Below are 23,698 nucleotides of genomic sequence, written 5' to 3'. Positions count from 1 at the left end.
TAAGTGTTTATTACTCACCAGTACTGATATCTGTAGGGATTTTCTCCTCCTTACACTGCTGATCACCCATCACACACTTCTCTTCTTCCTCTATATCTTCTATCTTAAGATCAGTAAGGTCATCACCCTTTAATAATCCACAAAATAATAAAATAACACTTTCAGATTAAAAAAATTAGTATTATTACGTATAACACCCCCACAGCTGCTCTACAGTTCATATAGTGAAAAGTCACTTAGATAATCTGGTGAGACCCACAATTCCATCTACCTGATACTCCTGCAGAATACTGTGATTTTCCCTTGTACAATCCTGTGAATAAAGAGGACACAGACATCTCTCTGGGGTATTTCTGTTACTGGATCCATCTGTAGAAGACACAGTGACTGAATACATTGTTTATTGGTGATTATCAGATTATGTGTGTATCTAGGTGGCCCTCAAAACTGCTTTGTCCTTTACAATAAATGATTGTCACCTCTTACCCAGTGATGTGAGCGGCCAGTGATTCTCCATCATCATCATATCCTTGTTTCCTTCTAAATTCTAAATTTACCTGCTCCTGCATGGAGAAATAGACATTAATATCCTGACACCTTATAAGAACCTGACAAACAATGATATAGTCATCATCCAAATGCATCTCCTAGTGTTACTGTATAATGTTCTACTCCCAGCAGTCACCTCTCCAGTTACCAATTTGATGATCTTTTTGGTGAGTTCCAGGATCTTCCAATAGATTGCAAGCTTCCGAGCAGGACCCTCTCATCTCTCTACCAGTTTTACCCAGTATTCTTTTATTACTGTGTTTGTTTCCAATTGTAAAGAGCTATGGAATATGCTGGTGCAATATAAATAAATGTTGATGATGATGATCTTCTAGTCATTGTTGGAGTGCGGTGGAGACACTGTGAGATAGTTCCTGTGTGTCACACGCTCACCGGATGTATTTGTTACTACTGTGTAATTCGGTGTAAGGACAGAGATATATAAAAAAGTAAAATGATTTGGATTTTTTTGTTTAATGGGTTAAATATGCAAAAAACACAATATTTACAGTGATATTCCCAGAATACCTCACCTCTCCGGTCAGTAGGCAGATGATCTCAAAGGTGAAATTCAATAAACGTAACTAATTTGATTTCTAACCTTGTCCATTCTTAATGTGTCCATGATAGGCTACCTGCAGGACTGTCTCCCCATTAGGAAATATCGACCTATCTGCCCTCTAGGGCCAGTCCGGGGGGTGGCTGCACCCTGTAGACTACACTGTGCTGACATTAAGTTTCGCGGGCTCTGGCTGGGGGGCGGCCGCCATTTTTACTTTGGATATCCTGCTATCACAGGCTGTGCTTGGAGTAAGGGGCATAATTCTGAATTATTTAACAGGAGAGAAAAGCTCAACCCTGAGAATATCCTCTGAGAATCATCTGACCTCCTGCAAGTTGGTAAACAGTGAGTAAAGGCACTTTAACTGGGTTCCCTGTCCCCTGATAACTACTGCCGGCGGCTCCCTGTTTGTACTTGCCTGTTGAGCTTACAATCACAGACCTGTTTGCGTGCACCTCAAGGTTAAGCGGCAGAGGGTAGTCAAAATAAAGAGTATTATAAGTGATATTTCTTCATTACAATTGCGCATTTCTGACGCAGAAACCTGTTTTAACAATCTATCTGCACTATTACGGAGCTGGGACAATTTGGAACTTTGAGGGCGTTGAGTGGATTTTTATTTTTGAAATACTACTGATAGGTAAAGCCTGAAACGCAACAGCTTGGCTAAACTAGGTGACACCACTACAAGCTCCGCTCCATAACTTTCCACAAAAAAAGATACAAAAAATATATATATAAAAAATTAAATAAATAAAAATGGGTAAACATGGACAGACAGCCGCGACTAGACTCAAGCGCTTTGCCCGCCAGTCTTCCTCCACTTTGACTGGGGAGGTCCAGGCTCCACCACCTAACTCTCAATCCTCTTCTGATGCTAACCAACAAGAGCAAGTAGATTCAACGTCTATTCAACAGGTGTTATCCGCTATTACGGCCTCAGAAAAAAGGGTCACTGATAAAATTGGTGAAGTTCAGGCTGATATTTCCCTTTTGAGGCATGAAATGCAAAAAATGCGAAAAAGGGGGAAATGCAGAGCCTTGCTACGCAAGTTTCTCAATGTAAAACCAAATTGATGGATCTAGAGGGCCGCCTGAGGCTCATTAATCTCCGATTTGTCGGTCTGCCGGAACATGCAGAAGGATCTGCTCCAGAACAGTTTCTGGAGACCTGGTTAATTGAACAATTCAGAAAAGAGGCTTTTTCACCCCAATTGGCAGTAGAATGGGCGCATCGCCTTCCACCTCAAGCACCTCCACCTGGGGCGCCATCAAGGACTATTATAGCAAAACTTCTGCATTTCAAGGATAGAGATGCAGTCCTTAGATTGATTCGCCAAAAAGGCCCTTTGAAGTTTGATAACACCGCTGTCTCAGTATTTCCGGACTTCGCGTTGGATGTCCAGAAGTCCAGAGCCCAATTCACTTCAGTTAAACAAAAGCTATGTGAGCTAAATCTGCCATATTCTATGCTGTTTCTGGCTAGGCTTCCGGTGGAGACGCAGGGTTGACACCACTTCTTTTCTACACCGCAGCAGGCCATGGTATGGTTGGAAAGACCTCCTCTGGAGAGAGCAAGAAATGTGCCTTAATGTTCTTATAGTGATTGGAACTATGAGAGTTAATGCCACTATGTTTTACTAAATGTAGCTGTAGAGTGTGTCCTACTCTTTTTTGTTTTACAGGACTGGCGGTGGAGAATCAGCTACCAATTCATCTTAGGAGGATCTATACTAGGTATAGCTAGGACTGTACAGCTCCTCTATTCCATAGTTGTTTAGAAGGGATTTTTCATAATTTCTGTTTTAGAGTTATAGTGTTTAAAAGGTTTGTTTAGGGATGACGTATACCTTAGTTAGTTTATTGGGGGTATACGGGGTGGGGTTATCAGAAGATACATTATTTTCATATTCCAGCCTTCTGTATAGAACAGTTTTGCTCTTAGAATGTACTTAACTCAGTTTACTTTGTATGTTTGTTGTCTTTTTTGTTTTCACCACAATGCTTCCATATCTACTTAACTACTTTTCAGTATGCACGGAGCGGGACTCCAGACTCCTCTCTGCAGCAGTTTCCTCATACCATATATCTGATGCTCCCCATAATTGTATGACTTTGCATGACTGTAAGAACCTGCCTTGGGTGCGGGTGCTTCGCCTGTTTGCCTGGTACACCAGAGGGTTGAACGAAAAGATTAAACGCTCACTTGTGTTATCTCAGCTTCAAAAATACAATGTAGATATAGCCTGTTTAGTTGAGACACATCTCTACGGTAGCAAAGTCTTAGCTTTCAAGCGTCAATGGGTGGGCTGGGTGTATCATTCTACACATTCTACTAACTCCAGAGGAGTTTCTATATTAGTCAATAAATCTCTAACTGTTACTATAGAACATGTGCAAATTGATCCTTATCTGAGATAAGTGTTTCTCAGGGTGGTTGTTAACTTCTCCCCGCTTGTGATCCAGGCAATTTATTTTCCGCCCCCCTATAACAGTCAGATTTTGTGTAAGACTTCCACTTTCATGGCACTCTCACCGGCCACCCCGATGGTGTGTTACGGAGATTTGAACAACGTTCTTCACACTGGACTAGGTAGATGGCAAGAGTCAAATGCACATCTCACTGGCGGTCCCACCCCTTTTTCTCGCCTTGCGGAAGAAATGGGCCTGGTTGATGTGTGGAGATGTAGAAACCTTGAAAAACAACAGTTCTATCAGTTACTACACCTTATCGCGGATAGATTTAATTTTACCCTCCCTATCTCTATCACCATGTCTCACCTCCATTGAATGCCTTTCCAGGGGCATTTCAGATCACTCTCCAGTCCTTGTATGTATTGATCTGACTAATGACTAATGATTTGTTGAGTTTTCTTGGTGAGCAGACGGAGTCCTATGCTTCTGGTAATGAGCTTTTATTGCCCATGGGGAAATGTCTGAGTCCGGTGGCCCCAATTGTTAAACAGGCCGTGGAGATTTGGTGTATTTCCCCCAATATATTGACAGGTCAAGGTTATGACAGCTCTACCCCTTTGTGGCATAATCCCTCCTTCCCGCAACTTAATAAACCGAGAGAATACAATATATGGCGGAGATACAATATTGTGAATATTGGGCAGTTGTATCAGTCTGGTTCCTTGAAAACCTTTGCGCAACTGTCGCAGGAAAAGGGAATTCCTAACTCTGCATTTTATTGTAACCTTCAACTAAGACACTCTCTTAACACACAGTTTGCTGCCTCCCCTCCATTAATTCAACCATCTCCTCTCAAGAGTCTTCTTCAAAGAGTGGGTACGAGAAACACTATATCCCAAATCTACTCAAACCTTATTCACTTGCTCCGAATGACTTAGACTCTCTGAAAGCCAAATGGCAAGTGGATCTAGGCCCTCTTTTGGACGAGGAGTGGTCTCATATACTGAAGTGTCTCTGCAGTGCCACATCCTGCCTTCCCTACCAACAAATACATTTCTATGTGCTGCACAGGGTATACCTTATCCCAGTTAGTTGGCATCGTATGGGTCGAAGAAGTGACTCGTCTTGTCCAAAATGTTGTTCACCGTCTATTGCTTTCTGGCATATGCTATGGGGCTGCCCGGTTATAAATACTTTTTGGTCAGAAGTTTGGGAATGTGTTCTTAATACTGTTCCCCTTGCCCCCTTCCCCATGAATCCCAAATGTTGTCTATATGGTATTTCGCTAGAAGACTTAACAAATAAGTATATAGCTGCATATGTTTTCAATTTAATGACCCTTGCCAAGGTGGTGATTTCTAGGACGTGGCTGGCGCCTGACTCCTGATTTTCATAAGTGGAGGGTGCTAGTTAATGCCACTGTACAACATGAAAAATACATGTACACATGTAGAAATGCTAAATCAAAATATCCTAAAATATGGTCCAGGTGGTACATGTCCAGATATCGAGCTTGCTCCAATAACTTGGTGTCTTCTGATTAATTCACTTACTGGAGGTTGGGGAGAGAGGATCACTTTGGAAGACCCGTTCGGTGTAGAAGTTTGCAATTCTGCTGGTACTCTCTAATTACTTATGCACCTTTTGCTGCATCTTAGTAATACTAAAAAGCTATTTGTGGCGAGTCATATAAATCGCATTCTTCTTCAATGCTGCCACATATATTATGGAAAACAGACTAATCGGTGTTACTGTGAATACTGCTTCATAAATTGTTGGTTTGTGATATACCAATTGTAAATGAGTAGCATTATGCATCAAAGATATCATGTTTGTGTATTTGTTTTTTTGTATAATTTATTTTTGTTTTTCATGTGTTTAAAAAAAACAAATAAAAAAATAAAGGAGAAGCTGCTAAAAAGTTTAAAAGAACATTATTGTTTCATATTATTGTTTGAAATTTAGTTCATATGTGAATTATGTTAACAGGAGTTAAAGGGAATTATAGTACTTATTACAGTATAAGATGCACCTGACAGAATTACAATGCAGTAAAAGTACATTAATAAGATCAACTACTAGATCTTCACAAGCACATAGATGGAAAGCACATAATACTCTCAGCCTATTCACAACCAAACACGCACCGATCACACCACATCTTCAGCCTATTCACAAGCACACATACACCTATGACAGAACACAGTCCACCTACAAACTCAGATCTTTACGACCCTCTGCCATTTAGGACATGTCCTTCCCCTGCCACCAGTTTCTGAAACCTGCAGCTCCTCTTACATTCAACCTCCTCCTACACCCAAAACCAGGATTACTGTCACTGCAGTACCACATCATCTTCTGTCCCCCGACAGTCTCTTCCTGAGCTCTGGCAGCTTGTCCTCCTACCTCCAGTCTGCCCACCTCTATCATCTCATGTGTGCCTCAGGCAGATTCATTTACAGCTTTCTGTAACGTCCTGATCCTTCCCACCAATGACTGCCAAAGAATCCTCATCTTACCAAGTCTTTCTTCACCCCAGCCATACTTCTCCAGCCTGCATACCGTTTATTCTGCTCTGTCCAATGTCCACACACTGCTGTCTGCCCAAACCATCACCGACACCTCTCTACCCAGTAATTACCATCCCTCCATTCTAACCTTTCCATCACCAGAGCTACATGTTAATGCTATTTCCAATAACAACTCCTCCTCATTACTCCCAGCAATAACTCACCCCAATTCACCAACCCTAGTATTTCTTCTGCACTCACCCAGTTATGTTGCTCCAACACTTTACTTAATCATTTACATGTCCATCTCTCCTCCTGAACTCTGCTCTTTCCTTTTCTGCCAGATGGTTCTATCCTGTCTCCTTCACCTACGACACATTCATTATCAGGCTTCCATCCATGGCCGAATTTTACAAGGGTCTGCTTTAAAAAATAAAATAAAATGCCCTTGTAACAACTAATATTGCAATGTGCAAGTTCCAGTGTTTAAAGAGATATGGTTACACTGGTGCTGTCTGTGTAGATGACCAGTCCTCACTACTCCAACTGTGCACTTCCCGCTGCACATAAGTAAGTGCATGAGCAGCACCAGTGATTGTCATCTCTACATTTCAGCCTGGAGCATTTCTGTTTCACTATTTTCCTTCTCCGTTCCCCTTTCCTCCTTCTCATGCTTCCACTAGGACTGGACAGGAGGAGGAGGAGAGAACTGTACAGACCAGCTGCAGCTATACTGCTCCTCACACAGCAGCTCATCAGTCTGTCAGTGTCTGCACACAGTTATCCAATAGAAAGCCACATCTCTCATGACAAGAAAAACTATATAAAATTCCCCTGAATACCATAACAAATAAAAATGTTATTCTACGTTTTGTCAGCATAGAGAACAAGCAGAAAATGGTCTGGTAAAAAAAGTGAAAATAATTAAGGGGTTAAGACTTTTAAAGCACTAAGAGAAATACTGACAGTGATCACTTTATCAACCAAAAACGTAACATTCCTATAAAGATTACATACAGCAATGTTACCCTCTATATAATAAAATATTATAATATGGATATAATACACAGTGTGTGCTGGGAGCTGTCTTATTCCTCCTCACATATCACTGTACAGACCCCTCCCCTCTATATAATAATAACATAATATAATATGGATATAATACACAGTGTGTGCTGGGAGCTGTCTTATTCCTCCTCATATATCACTGTACAGACCACTCTCCTCTATATAATAATAATAACATAATATAATATGGATATAATACACAGTGTGTGCTGGGAGATGTCTTATTCCTCCTCATATATCATTGTACAGACCACTCTCCTCTATATAATAATAACATAATATAATATGTGTTTCCAAATTAGTGCAAAAAACAAAAAAAAAATTGACTGTGTTGAAGCGAAAAAGAAGTGTTACTGAGCAAAAGTTAAGTGCCGATAAAAAAAAAATTGCAAACATGCCGTTCTACACACGCAGTGGCAAAAAGAGAATGAGGCCTTCACCTTTGGCTATTAGTGGCAGATCCCAAAAAGTTACCCAGCCTACAATTGGTGCACAACTACTGTTACGCGTCAAAGTCGAGCTGCAAGATAACAGTAAGGCATTAGAGGAGAATGTTTGCTCTGATTCACAAATGACAACAATCCCTGTGGAGAGACCATCCAACAGTGGGATTTCTAATCGTGATCATTCTGCTGATGTGTGCCTTAATAGCCCGAGTGTAGCCGATGATACCCAAATTGAAGATGCCACTTTGGAATTAGAAGATGATGAGGGGGAGATTTGTGTAGGTGACGAGGGCGCTAATGAGGATGTTGATGAGGATGAGGTTGTTTGTGTAAGTCCTGCACCAGTGGCAGCAGTTCTGGCACGTGACAAGAAAAAGGCCATTGTCATGCCTGGGCATAAAACAAAAAAATCCACTTCTTATGTGTGGAATTATTTCTACCCAAATCCAGACAATTGTATAGCCATTTGTAGTGTATGTCAAGCCACAATCAGTCGAGGGAGGGACCTTAACCATCTTGGAACCTCGTCTATGTTACGCCATTTAACGAGAGTTCATGGCAAAGTGTTGGGAAAAGCTGAAAGTTCTTTCCAAAAAAAATACAAGCACTCCATCATCAGCTAAAACCCTGCGCTTACCGACATCCCGACGACTACAAAATACACCCACCACACCATCCTCATCAATATCCTCAGTAGCGCTCGGAGTTAGCCCGGCATCCCACTTAAGGCTGGATGACTCCTGCACTATTATTGATTCCTCTGAAGAAAGCGTTAGTCCCACTGCTGCTGCTGCTGCTGCTGGGGGTGAATCGTCAACCCAGAGGCAGGTCAAGAAAATGAGCAGTCCTACATTTCAGCAATTAACTGTGAAACAATCATTTGCGAGGGGAAGCAAATATGACAGTCACCAAGCGAATCACAGACGCCATGGCTGCAATGTTAGTGTTAGATCTGCGTCCAATCTCCACAATAAACGCAGCTGGTTTTTCCCAGTTAATTGAGGTTTTGTGTCCGCGTTACAGAATTCCATCGCGACACCATTTCTCCCGTAAAGCAATTCCACAACTATACCAAAAAGTGTGTAAAAATGTAGAGATTGCGCTGAAAAATGCCATTCTGCCCACTTAACCACAGATATGTGGACAAGTGGAAGTGGCCAAACCAAAGACTATATGACTGTGACAGCCCACTGGGTTGGTCATTCACCTTCACCAGCAGGAACAGCAGCAGCATGTACACCACTACGTAACATTTGTCACAGGCAGGCCACTCTTTGTATCACCGGCTTCACTAACAGGCATACAGCTGACAATTTGTTACGCAAACTGAGAGATGTGATTGATGCATGGCTTATACCACTTGGACTCTCCCTAGGGTATGTCATTTCTGATAACGCCAACAATATAGTGCGAGCATTACAGCTGGGTGATTTCCAACATATTCCCTGTTTTGCTCACACCATCAACTTGGTGGTGCAGAGCTTCCTACGAAATAACCGTGAGGTGCAGGAGATGCTTTCGGTGGTACGTAAAATTTCAGGCCATTTCAGGCATTCAGCCACAGCATGTAGGAGATTACAGCAGCTCCAAGAGCAGTTTATCTTGCCCTGCCACCCACTTAAGCAAGAGGTGGTAACTAGGTGGAATTCCACCCTGTACATGCTTCAGAGGATGGAGGAACAGCACAAAGCCATCCAAGCATATTGCACAAGCCATGACATTGGGAAAGGAGGGGGGATGTAATTCACTCTTGCACAGTGGGGAATCCTTTCAGTCCTGTGCAAGGTGCTGAAACCATTTGAAGTTGTGACATGTTAGGTCAGTGCAGACTCTGCTAGTTTGAGCCAAGTCATTCCTTTAATTAGACTATTGGAAAAGCAGCTTGAGAAAATGAAGGAGGAGCTGAAAGCAAGCAATTCAGCAAAGTATGTTGGCCTTGTCGATCAAGTACTTAATTCACTTCACAATGATCCTCGAGTTATTAAGATCTTGAACTCGGATCAGTACGTTTTGGCCACTGTGCTTGATCCAAGGTTTAAAACCTACATTGAGTCTTTACTTGTAAATGAGCGAGATGTGAACTTTTGCAAGGAGCTATTGCTCAGCAAGTTGGCCGCTGAACTGGGCCTCGGCTTGACAACGTGTCCTCCTTCAATTTCTCAAGCTGCTGCTGCTCGTAAAATATTAAATTTCCCAAAAAGAAGCAGGGAAGACGCAGGGGGCAGACCAGAACAATTTAACATCTGGGCTGGTTTGAAGGATTTTTCAAAAAAATGTGTCACTTTGCCCATAACTCCATCCAATACGAGTATAAACATGCAAAGGATGGTGGAGGATTACTTTCAAGAGGTAGTTGATATGGAAATGTCAGACAGTCCCTTTCCTTACTGGGAAGAAAAGCAGGCCATTTGGAAACCCATGTACAAACTTGCTTTGCAATACCTAAGCTGCCCACCCTCCAGTGTGTACTCTGAACGAGTATTCAGTACAGCAGGGAACTTAGTCAGTGATCGCCGTAGAAGGTTACTTCCCAAAAATGTGGAGAAAATGATGTTTATAAAAATGAACTACATCTTCCACGAGGAAGGCCTTCACCATCCAAGCACTGACTGTTCTCTAATGGCGGATTCAAGCGGCGATGAATTGATAGTCTGTGATGATGACGTACACACTGATGAGGGTGAGGATGAAGCTGAAGATGACGACGATAACATCTTTTTAAAACTTTCTATGTAAGTGTAGGGTGCAATTTGCCCCCAAAGAGGAAAGGGACTTGTGGCATTTCCATATCACGTACCGTCTTGAAAGGCTGCTGTTTGGGCAATTTCTCCTTAAGGGTAGGGTGTCATAGACAGAGTGACCCCAAATTGGCTTTGTCCATTTCACTTAATATTGTACAGTCCATAACGGCTGAATTTTTTGTTATTTTCGACAAGTGGATGGGGGCCTAGAGAGCCAGAAACCAAACTGGCTTTGTCCATTTAAATTTATATTGTACAGTCTATAACGGCTGAGTTTTTGTGTATTTTCTACAAGTTGAACTATAAGTGTAGGCTGTAATATACATCCAAAGAGGATGGCTGCATTGCCAATATGCATAGATGGAGAGGAAGACAATCTGTTTTGTGTGTAGAATAAATGAAGGCCTACCTAACAGGAATTAAACTGTTTTTTGGATGATTTATTACCTCTACAATTAGATTACTTATCTATGAAACAGTTGGAGCACTAAATTGGGTTATTTTAGGCCCAAAAACATTGATTTCCATAAAAATAGCAAAACAAAACCAAACAAAACCAAAACCAAAACACGCTATGGCGGTTTTGCAAAACCAAAACTAAAACACGACGGTAATGCAGATCCAAAACCGAATCCAAAACCAAAACACAGGGGTCAGTGACCATCTCTAGATATAATACAGTGTGTGCTGGGAGCTGTCTTATTCCTCCTCATATATCACTGTACAGACCCTCTCCTCTATATAATAATAACATAATATAATATGGATATAATACAGTGTGTGCTGGGAGCTGTCTTATTCCTCCTCATATATCACTGTACAGACCCTCTCCTCTATATAATAATAACATAATATAATTTGGATATAATACACAGTGTGTGCTGGGATCTGTCTTATTCCTCCTCATATATCACTGTACAGACCCCTCTCCTCTATATAATAATAACATAATATAATATGGATATAATACACAGTGTGTGCTGGGATCTGTCTTATTCCTCCTCATATACTACTGAACAGACCCCATTACTCTATATAATATAATATAATATGGATATAATACACAGTGTGTGCTGGGAGCTGTCTTATTCCTCCTCATATATCACTGTACAGACACCTCCCCTCTATATAATAATAACATAATATAATATGGTTATAATACACAGTGTGTGCTGGGAGCTGTCTTATTCCTCCTCATATATCACTGTACAGACCCCTCTCCTCTATAGAATAATAACATAATATAATATGGATATAATACACAGTGTGTGCTGGGAGCTGTCTTATTCCTCTTCATATATCACTGTACACACCCCTCTCCTCTATATAATAATAATAATATAATATGGATATAATACACAGTGTGTGCTGGGAGCTGTCTCATTCCTCCTTATATATTACTGTACAGACCCCTCTCCTCTATATAATAATAATAACATAATGTAATATGGATATAATACACAGTGTGTGCTGGGAGCTGTCTTATTCCTCCTCATATATCACTGTACAGACCCCTCTCCTCTATAGAATAATAACATAATATAATATGGATATAATACACAGTGTGTGCTGGGAGCTGTCTTATTCCTCTTCATATATCACTGTACAGACCCCTCCCCTTTATATAATAATAATAATAATAATAATAATATAATATGGATATAATACACAGTGTGTGCTGGGAGCTGTCTCATTCCTCCTCATATATCACTGTACAGACCCCTCTCCTCTATATAATAATAATAACGTAATGTAATATGGATATAATACACAGTGTGTGCTGGGAGCTGTCTTATTCCTCCTCATATATCACTGTACAAATCCCTCTCCTCTATATAATAATAACATAATATAATATGGATATAATACACAGTGTGTGCTGGGATCTGTCTTATTCCTCCTCATATATCACTGTACAGACCCCTCTCCTCTATAGAATAATAACATAATATAATAGGTATATAATACACAGTGTGTGCTGGGAGCTGTCTTATTCCTCCTCATATATCACTCTACAGACCCTTCCCCTCTATATAATAATAACATAATATAATATGGATATAATACACAGTGTGTGCTAGGAGCTTTCTTATTCCTCCTCATATATCACTGTACAGACCCTCTCCTCTATATAATAACATAATATAATATGGATATAATACACAGTGTGTGCTGGGAGCTGTCTTATTCCTCCTCATATATCACTGTACAGACCCTTCTCCTCTATATAATAATAATAATAATAATAATAATAATAATAATAATAATAATAATAATAATAATATAATATAGATATATAATACATTACCTGTGAATAAATAACATTTTCCACCACATAAAATGGCGTCTGGAGACTTTGGCCACGCCTCCTCCACAGCGTCACCTGATGTAACCAGAGGATGTGATGCAAAACCTTCGTGGAGTCCGGAAGACTATAACAGAATGGCCGCCGCTCATCAAATGTAAGGACACTAATAACAAATATATATTTTACTCTAGTGATGTTTTTTACAGTATAGTTTCTGCTGTTTACGAGACGCTGTTTGTATTTGCCTACAGAGGTAAAGTACAGCAGATATTCACTAATCTGTACTATATTGAGGACACATAATATTATACATTATCTATAATTATTTTCCTCTACTGTTTCCATTACTAATCCAGCATTGAGCTCATAGCTCTGTCTTGTACACAGTCTATTCTTCTTCCTATGTAATGTATGTGATATGAATAGTGTTCCTACTATAATATATACATGGTATTTCCTATCTATACATATGTGTGTATATATCTGTAGTGCACTTTATTTTACACCCTATTATATATTATGTACCATATCATTATCTATCATACTTGCCAACTCTCCCGGAATGTCCGGGAGACTCCCGAAATTCGGTTCAGTCTCCCGGGCTCTTCTCCCGCATCCTGGATTCCTGATTGACGCCATTTTGGAGGGCGGGAGGGGGCGGGACGAGGCCAATCGCGTCATTTTGGCCCCGCCCCCCGCGACATAAATTACGTTTTCGGGGGGACTCGCGGAACCAAAATGACACGTTTGGCCTCGTCCCACCCCCTCCCGCCCTCCAGTCACGCCCCCTCTCCCGGAAACTTGTTTCCGAGAGTTGGCAAGTATGTTATATATTATATACCATATACATACCTCCAGACTTTGCAGCCCCTTGAAACATCACAGTGGACATGACCAGGTCACGCTGCTCCTTACCCTGCTCCCCTCCATTGTAACTGTTGTGGCCACGGTGCTTGTTTATTAATGGTGAATTATACATTACAGTATAATCAGAGGGTTGAGCAGGGGGCCGGTGTAACTGCTGGTGGGGTCTGGGCAACTGGAAATGGGAATCCTGCTCATTAAATTGGACACAGAGGTTAATGTTAATATGTGTCACAGGAAAGTCACAGTTCACAATAATAATCGATACAAGACCATCTCCCATTAGAAACTCCACTTTATTTACTCCACCACCGTACTGGATTCAAGTTGCATTAATAAAAAACTCATATGTAAAAATAACACAGTTCATGCACAAGAGCTGACACTCCAGTGTTTCCAAATTTTCCCCTTTCTATGAATTCCCACAGAGTCCACCCTGACTTCTCCAAATCTCTGACAAATGTCCACACTGCTCTCAGTGGTCCTGGCAGTCCTCCGAGTGCATCTGATTGTCTACCTTCCCCTACAGCTTCCTCTCTCTGGGTTGAAGGCTCAGTCCCAGTCGCAGTGGCTTGTCCATACTTGCCAACTCTCCCGGAATGTCCGGGAGACTCCCGAATTTCGGGTGGATTTCACAGACTCCCGGGAGTTTGGCAATCTCACATCTGAATTAGGGCCAAAATGCAGCGATTCTCTGGGAATCGCAGCATTTGGCCCTGCTCCCTGCTGTAAAATGCAGCGTTTTGCGTCATTACATCACAGGGACGGGTCCAAAATGACGCGATTTTGGAGCCCCACCCCCGGCACGCCAATCTACCCCAGGGACTTGGTAATTTATTCAAACTGATTAACCCCAACAGCGGTTCTGATAGGAGCCTGTCCCGACCAATAATTTATAGTCCAGGTTCTTATGCACATTTTGCGTTGAATCACAGCTGAATCAATATTTTAAGGAATTAAGGGCAAACATGAATGATGTCAAGAAGAAATTGCTCAAACTCGAGAAAAATTATCCTGATTTGTTTCACATGTATAAAAAAAATATTGATGGAAGACTCTAGCTCAAAAGTTAAAAGATTTAGTTTTATTAATGTAATTACATACAGCATTAAACTGTGGGCTAAATAATGATGTTGATATGATGTAAAAACAAATGTTTACAATTACCATTTATTAAGGCCAACACATAGGACCGCAGCAGAGCGCCCAGGCTGTACCCTTTGTACAGGATGTCTACTTCAAATGGTCCCACATGTAGGTCTTAACAAATGGCAATTTTAAACATTTGCTTTTACATAACACAAACAGATCATATAAACATATAGACATAAATTAATGTTCAGATAGGTATACATGTCTTTAATGTTGTAGCAACTTAATAGTTTATATAGATGATAGTTCTGAATATACAGATCTGTAGTGTGAGAAATTAATATTTCACAGCCGGTTAATATAAATAATATGTTTAAAAAGGAAGGAATTTTAGAAACAACATTCTGGTTTCTTTGGTGACATTGTGTGATAAGTCTGAACTAAAGGGCAAAGTAGTTAACAGGTGCTGTGGTACAGACACAGAACTTACGGACTTGTCCATATGTTTGATAATGGTCATAATAGGCGCAAGAATAAAAATAAAAATTAAATACACAGGGTATATAAATCAACATAAAATAAATGTGCACATAACACACCAGTAAATTAGACTTTTTAGATATTATGGGCCTGAGTCATTAAGGAGAGCAAAGCATAAAAAAGGAGTAACATTTGCACCTGGGCAAAACCATGTTGCATTGTACATTTAAAATGTGGGGACAGATTTATAGTTGGGGGTAGGACATGTCCAAGATCAATTTTAAATTTCAGTGTAATTATAAAGCTAGCAAGTATTTGTGTGCTAGATGAAAAAACAGCCAGTATTTAACTTATGTGCAAAATAATAAACTAATTTGCACCCCTTGAATTGTAACATGGTTTGTCCCAGAGAGCATTTACTCCTTTTCTGCCTTAATGACTCAGGCCCTATGTGTGTGTATATATGTGTATATATATATATATATATATATATATATATATATATATATATATATATATACACACATGTATGTACATGTGCTTACATTTCATGATAAATACACTTTTGTCCACTTGACACGTGCTGTGGTACAAACTCTAAGGTGTACACAGGTGTACTGAACCTATGGGCTTGTCCATGTTTGATAATGGCCATATGGCTGGGTCCCTGCAGTTACCAGCCGCCGCATCAATGTGGTGGCCATCTTTAAATGGACTCCGATGCCACGAGGGTTATTGCCGGGGGCCAGAGGGGTTAAATCACTGGCGCTAGGCGCCGCGTGATTAAAGAGTATGTGGAAATGTTTTAAGTTATGAAGTGTGGTTACATGTGCGCTGCGACCCCCGGGCAGGTGAACCTGCACCACAGAATGGTATGGGTTAAAGAGTGAAGAAAGTGTTTTAAATGTATAATAAGTGTTTTAATAAATAAATGTAAATGGTTAGATTGTGAAGGCGTTGCAGCACCGTCAGTTAACCGGTGTGCATTGCTGAACAGGATAACTCTCCTAGCGCTGACAGAGTTAAAAAGTGTAACTGAATGAAATGTGTAAAAAAGTGAATGTAAATGTATAATAAAGAAAAGACACTTACCTTGGTCCAGAGGGGGATCTTTCACCCCCTGAAGCTGGCTGCCAGGGCAACCTCTTGTAATCAAATAGATCCAGGAGGTGCAGCGCCTCCTGGGGCTCCACTGGTACTGTTTTTCAGCCAGGGGGGAGTGCCAGTCCTCGGCACAGGTTCCCTGGAAGTAGTTTTAGGCGGGAGATTTAAAAGATAAATCTCCAGCCTCAGTCTGGCACCAGGGGAGGTGAGTGGACTGAGCCCCCCTCTCCCTGGCAGCTCGTGGACAGGGGGGGGGGGGGAATACACTCCTCTGTGCCATTAGCTTCAGTGATAAAAGGTGTTAACCTCTCTGGGCTGATTCACGTGCCGGCTGCATTAATTATTCCAGATTGGTTAAAGAGGCAGGAGGCCGGATTACCTCCTACCAAGCTAGTCTCCAAAACTGTATAAAGAGACCGGTTTTGTACCGAAATGTATTATTGTTCCATGTGACCTTATGATCACTAGTACCATACACTAGTGTGAGCTGTCCTAATTAGGACGCTTGAGCTAATAAACATAATTAGCTTCAAGAGCCGGCTTGACAACGACTTCCTTTCTGCAATTCCTATGAATTGCAGATTAGACCCAAATCTAATCTGTTATCCGGCTGCTCTGTGGTTTGGACCCAGCGTCTAGTACCACCGCTCTGCTTGCTACCTAACAGCTCTGGCCAGAGTGATAGGCCAGGTGGGGAACCATCCATAGCAACCCTGATCTACTGGAAGAGATCAGGGGTACCAGCCCAGGTTCCCAGTGGGAGGGGGGGGGGGTACACTAGCAGTGACAGTTACCCAGAAGTATCAGTTCTGGATGCCGCTAAGGAGTCCAGTGGTGGCAGCATCATAAGCCCCTCCTACTGCATGGAGGGGCGCATTTGGGAGAAAGAATAGGGACGGTGGCAAGGCAAGTCCAGTCGGTCTCCAGCAACACAACAGACAGGGAGGCATAGGAGGTCCATACTGTCACAGGTCATAATAGGTAACAAAATTTAGCTTCAAAGTGTAAATGTATAGTGTGCATAGAAAAACATATATAAGACAGTAAGATTATTATTATAATTACAAGTAGATAATACAGAATTGAAGAAATGGACACGTCACACCAGTAAATAAATGAGTCTTTATTGAGAATATGCATTTTCACATGTGTTAACAATTCATGTTGTATACACTTGCATACAGGACCACATAGGTGTCATATACAGCATGTAAAAACGATTTATTATAAATTAAGTATGAAAAGATCACTATTTCCATGTGCTTCATGTTTAGAAAACATAGCATTTGGAAGACGTAAGAAGCAACATCATAAATTTAAATATACACACCCAGAAAAGCGTCGCTGTTCAAGAAACTATCAGCAGAATTGTCGGACAGACCGTCATGATTATGTGCACGCTGTAGAATTGGCACAAGATTCTTCCATCGTTTATAGTGATTTTTAGTCAGTTTATAAAAACAAATCAAACAATACAATGTGCTTTGGTACGATAAAACATGATCGTGGAAGTGTACACACTAATGCAATATTCTACTCAAAAGTCATTTCCCGTGTGACTGGAACGATAATTGGTTGAAAAACCTGTAGTATGTACCCAGCTTTAGTACTAAACCGCCATAGTACATGCTTAAAACACTACAAAATACTGTGGGATATGTATGTCTGTGTGACATAAATGAATTATATAAGCTAAACTAATTTGTTCTTGGTCGTGCATATATTTGTTTTTGCGTATCTAGTCATATACTTATTTTAATCTGCATTCTACTAAAGAACCCCCACCCAGGTTAGATCGCTGGAACGTACACATAGATCCAACCCTACCTCAGACTTGCCAACTCTCCCGAAATATCCGGGAGACTCCCGCATTTTGCGAGAGTCTCCCGGGCTCCCGGGCGAGTGTGGCAATCCCCCGCATCTGGATAATTCTGCCCACTTCCTAGTGAAGTGGGCAGAATTAAGTCCCAAACGCCGCGATTCCCGGTGAATCGCGGCGTTTGGCCCCGCCCCCCGCTGTCAAATGACGCATTTTGCGTCATCACGTCATGGGGGCAGGTCCAAAATGACGTCACTTGGAGCCCCGCCCCCCGTCACGCCCACCTCCTCTGCAGGCTCCCGGATTTCACCAACAGAAAGTTGGTAAGTATGCCCTACCTTAAACAACAGTCTGTCATGTATAGCAAATAGCTCCATCAAATCATCCCTTTTACATGAAAATTGGGATTTTGAAGCATTTAAACGTTTTTTTTTAAAAAAAAGTCAGGGAGCCATCAGTTTCCTGGAAGCCACGTCCGCAACAGAATCTTGTTTTCACATGCGGGCACAATATATGGTGCATGAGAGAAACTTTGTAAAGGACGCCCAGATATCCTTAGCTTCTTCCATAAGGAGCAGCCATGAAGACACATCCTTAAACACTACACTACACTCGTATCTTTATAAGTGGATGCTTGGAAAAAAAATAGCAAAATGGCATTACAAAATTGAAATTGCACTATGGGTCTTTTTTGCATCTTTGTAAATTACGCCCTTTGAGATAGTGACAGAGATTACAGAATTATATAAACCATGTCACATCTTAAATTACAGTATGATCAAACATAATGCAACAGTGCCCCAGATCCCATATTATATCTCCAGCCCATTGCCAGGAGGACAATGCTCTTACTGTGTAGAGTGATGGGTATATAATGACATAAGTAAACTGCAGTAAGTTCCACACATGAGCGATCTTTTCCTGTCTTATGTTGGTTACACACATTCCACCTATGTATCTGAATGACAATGTGTGACTGACATTTTGAAATGCCCTCCATAACTCAATATACTTTAAACTATACACTCTGTAAAATGTTTTCATGCCTGTTTTTCTTAAAATTACATTATTAAATTCAATGAGTTTTAAGATATTAAAGAGTATTTATCCAAACTTGCTCAATGTCTATCAGCTCATGAAAATCACTTTTCACTTGTATGACTTTTCAGGTGTGTTACAAGATGTGATTTATGTGCAAAACATTTCCCACAGTCTGTACATGAAAATGGTTTCTCACCTCTGTGATTTCTCTGATGTATAACAAGAGATAGTTTATATGTAAAACATTTCCCACACTCTGTACATAAAAATGGTTTCTCACCTGTGTGAATTCTCTGATGAGTATTAAGTTGTGATTTATTTGAAAAACATTTCTCACATCCAGAACATGGAAATGGTTTCTCACCTGTGTGAATTCTCTGATGAGTAGAACATTGTGATTTGTTTGAAAAACATTTTCCACACACTGCACATGAAAATGGTTTCTCACCAGTGTGAATGTACTGATGTTTAACAAGATTTGATTTGAATTTAAAACATTTCCCACACTCTGCACATGAAAATGGTTTCTCACCTGTGTGATTTCTCTGATGTGTAACAAGAGATAGTTTATGTGTAAAACATTTTCCACACTCTGTACATGAAAATGGTTTCTCACCTGTGTGAATTCTGTGATGACTAGTAAGGTGTGATTTGCATGAAAAACATTTCCCACACTCTGCACATGAAAATATTTTCTCACCTGTGTGAATTTTGTGGTGATTAATAAGGTGTGATTTGCATGAAAAACATTTCCCACACTCTGCACATGAAAATGGTTTCTCACCTGTGTGAATTGTGTGATGAATAGTAAGGTGTGATTTCCGTGTAAAACATTTCTCACACTCTGTACATGAAAATGGTTTCTCACCTGTGTGAATTCTCTGATGAATATCACGTTGTGATTTATTTGAAAAATATTTCTCACATCCAGAACATGGAAATGGTTTCACACGTGTGTGATTTCTCTGATGAGTAGCACATTGTGATTTCTTTGAAAAACATTTTCCACACTCTGTACATGAAAATGGTTTCTCACCAGTGTGAATTCTATGATGACTAGTAAGTTGTGATTTCTGTGTAAAACATTTCTCACACTCAGAACATGGAAAGGTTTTCTCACTTGTTTGAGTTGTCTGAGGTCTAACACAGTTTGACTGATGTATACAAAATGTATCACATTCAGAAGAGGTACATATTTTATCACCTATATGAGCTGTACTATGTGCAGCAATATCAGAGTTATCTGGAGAGCATATGTCATTAGTAGGTGGATCACATAATATATCCGCATTGTAAAGTACTGGATGTATATTTTGATTAACGCAGTTTTCTCCTCGAGAATCTTGTGTGATGTGATCTTCTATTTTAAAATCTGGAGACAAAATGAGATGTCCCTCCGAGGTACTCCTGCTTTGGCATCCATCTACTGGAAAAATATGTATAGAGATGGATATCTTGTCATTACACGAGGAACACATTATATTCCCCAGAATGTTCATACTATTAGTCAGTTCAAGATGTTCAGTCGTTTCATTTAAATTTGCAAATAAAGAATATTTCATTATGATTATAAAAGTACTAAAACATATATGTCTTCTTCGAACAGATATAACATTGGCTTACAAGATAACACAACCACATAAGTACCTTATTGCACGCTACGTGCTGTTTAAACAGTGACAATACCTCCTTGAACCCTATTACACGATACACGCTATTCAACAAGTGCCAACATATCCGTGTAACTTACTGCACGCTACCCGCTGTTGAAACCATGCCAACACATCCGTGTACCCCAAAACACACTGCACACTGCCAAGGCAGTGACTAAAAACACTTTGCACTCCATTGCACTGTGGAAGTGAAATAATTGGATATAGTCGTTTCAAATTAATATCCACCAATCTGATTGTTTTTGTCTGAAAATATGCAAATAGCACGCTACGGCGTATTTAACCACAACATGTACAAATACTTTTGCACACATTTGCACTTACATTTTCACTTGTAAATAGTTCACCTTAAAATAGTTCCAACACACAGTCGTTTATAATTAAATGTAATAGAGTTTATACTTAAATATATTAATGTTAAAAGCACTTTATTGAGATCTAAGGTTCAGGATACAGGAAACATATGATGTTTAGTATCATTCTAATCCCTATTTATCCTCCAAGATCCATTACCATCAGCTAAGAGATCGAAACTTGCATATGCAAGTTATGGATTTATAGGGAATTAATGATCAGAATGGTATTGTGTGTGTAATGCAAATAGACCAGTTTGAACCAGCTTTCGGCGGGAAGATTAGTATACAGCTGTTGGAGAGCTGACCCCCACCCTTGCAGGGACTATCCTGCAGACTGAAACAATGGAAACATGCCAAATCATCTCTATTGTTTTCAATGTAGCACCAACTGTATATATACTGAGCTCTGGGACCATCAGTCACCTTGACCACAGGATTGAATGACTGTATGCTGGATCCAGAGCGTATGCGTATGTAAATGGCTGTATTTATTTTATTGAATTGTTACTCTGTTACTTTTTCCTATTAAACCGCATTGTGAGTTGGAACCACACTATTCGAAGTGGACAATTTTCACTGAATAGCGACTAGACGAACATAACAATTTGGCTCTCTTAAGAGGAGATCACGCTACCGGAAGATTTGGAAAGCCTACGGATTTCGGTTCCTCAACAAAGGGTGGAGACGCGTCATATACGGATAAGAACGCAATGTGTTCGAAGGCTGTTTATCATTCTGTGTTGTGAAACCGAATGTCTGTTTTTGTGCAATTCAAGGAGCGCGGATTTGAATCTAGAGACAAGAAAGAACCGTTTCTTTTTATTGTCACTGTGCGTTTTATTGTGATTTATTTTGCATAGCGTATGTGTATTTCCGGTATTGTTGCCACGTGTTTAATCTGTCATTTTTGATAGATAGTCCTGTTGTATTTATAGTATAATCAATTGTTAAAGCCTCTTAAAAGTTATTACGATCACTTGGGAAAGAATTTTCTGTGCAGAAAACAAAGGTGTATATGTATGTGAATTGGGTGATTATGAAGACAAAGTTAATTTACTGTTGAAAGAGACAGGGAATATCGGTTGCTGTTTGACCAGACAGGTAGGACAGCCGAGGACCGGTATACATGGCAGGTATACTGGAAACGAAAACAAGGGGTTTTCGTCGCACTCCCAATAGTAATCGCAAAGTTTATTGATAGTTAGCATCTCAAAGTGGTGCGATCGGACCGCAAGGTTGATTGTGCAACCGTGATTGTAACTTGGGAGTTGGGGGGAAATACACTGACAAGGCTGGTATTAGTAAATACTTAGTGCAGCCAATTGTAAAACACTCAGCAGGTGTGCTGGAAATGCAGGGTATTGCGAAGCTGGTACTTTTGTTCTCCCAGTTTCTGTGTTAGGGGTCCTCGCTAGGTATGCTGACAATCACGGGTGTTGTTCAGTTGTAAACAGTTTAGAAAAAGTGAGTGGATGCAGCTTGTGTAATTCGTCCATGGAGAATAAAAATCTCTAATGGTATTTGTGTGCTGCGAAGCATTGGAAAAGTCCGTTTCCACATGGGTGCTAAGCAAACGCTAGAGATGGTCGATGAGGTGCTGCTAAAGGAAGGGCCGATTGGTTCGGCGAGGTATATTATGTGTAGGAAATAAGGTGCGTATGCAACAGCATACCACGACAAATGGGTCAAGATGACCAGGGAATGTGTGAGACCTTATCCCAAGGTTGGTAGTTTTGATTCAGAGGTACTAAATACTGTTAGAGATAAAATATGTTTGATTAAATCAATGAAAAAGAGAATTAAACACAATGACTGCTTAAAGCTGTGGGTAGCGTGTGCGTACCGGAAGGAAGCATTAGAAAGCGAGGAGAAGCGAGTGAAAGCGCGTCCCCACTGCCATATGGGATTGGGGGGAAAATGCAGCCGATACCAAACATCTTATAAATTAAATAAGCAACTTATATCCTGTGTTAAGCCATTTTAACAGTAATGTTTCTGAAGATGATTAACCCACCGTCATTTCAGCCATTGCCCATGCTATTAACGCGCAAGTGGCACCACACAGACAAGGAAAGGAAGCAGTCCCACCAGCAGGGGCAGCGGTTGAAATTGGTGAGAGTAGTGGGGAAAGTAATAGGCGGGGGAACATTCATTGTACCGAAACAGTGATTCCAGCAATTAATCCTGAATGTAACGATTTGGTAGGTTTGCATCCTGTCCGCACACAATAGCAGTTCCCAATGGGAAAGCGGACAAAGATGGTGTTGTACCTATAAAACATGTAGCAATGCATTGTGCATGGACTAGATCTGAGCTACATTCAATTATGTCTGATTTCCCAGATCCTAGAAAAAAGTTGGCCAGATGTCAGAAATTCTCTAAAGATTTAGGTAATAAGCAGGAGCCACCTAATAAAGATTGGCGAGTGGTGTTGAGGGCCTGTCTTCCTCCAAATATTGATGTACAAAAGTTTATTAAGGATTGTATATTGGAGGAAGATAGATCATTAACAGATGATGATAATCAAGAAAATATTAAACAAATAATCTCACAGTTGGCCATATATTTTCCAGTGGTTGTGAACTGGAGCAAAATTTTTACTATCAAACAAAGAGATAGTGAGACGGCAGCAGATTATTTTGCCAGAGCTCTGTCAGCAATGACCCAGTA

General features: G+C 40.5%; 2 protein-coding genes across 2 annotated transcripts in view; both read right to left on the bottom strand.

Annotated features, from left to right (window-relative positions):
• LOC142151064 (uncharacterized) overlaps positions 1-23,698 on the bottom strand; it is a 94,507-nt gene that overhangs the window by 43,238 nt on the left and 27,571 nt on the right. Inside the window, exon 4 of the mRNA XM_075206360.1 lies at positions 19,196-20,425. Coding sequence (XP_075062461.1) covers positions 19,196-20,425 — 1,230 coding nt within the window. The remainder of the gene's footprint in view (positions 1-19,195; positions 20,426-23,698) is intronic.
• LOC142151051 (uncharacterized) overlaps positions 17,243-23,698 on the bottom strand; it is a 106,537-nt gene continuing 100,081 nt past the window's right edge. The window contains exons 6-7 of the transcript XR_012691136.1: positions 18,297-18,345; positions 17,243-17,966 (exon numbers count right to left, since the gene is read on the bottom strand). The gene's annotated coding sequence lies outside the window, so the exon portion shown is untranslated. The remainder of the gene's footprint in view (positions 17,967-18,296; positions 18,346-23,698) is intronic.

The sequence above is a fragment of the Mixophyes fleayi genome, chromosome 4, assembly GCF_038048845.1.
Source record: "Mixophyes fleayi isolate aMixFle1 chromosome 4, aMixFle1.hap1, whole genome shotgun sequence".
In the NCBI taxonomy this organism is placed as follows: Eukaryota; Metazoa; Chordata; class Amphibia; order Anura; family Limnodynastidae; genus Mixophyes; species Mixophyes fleayi.
This window is presented reverse-complemented; position numbering and strand designations above follow the sequence as displayed.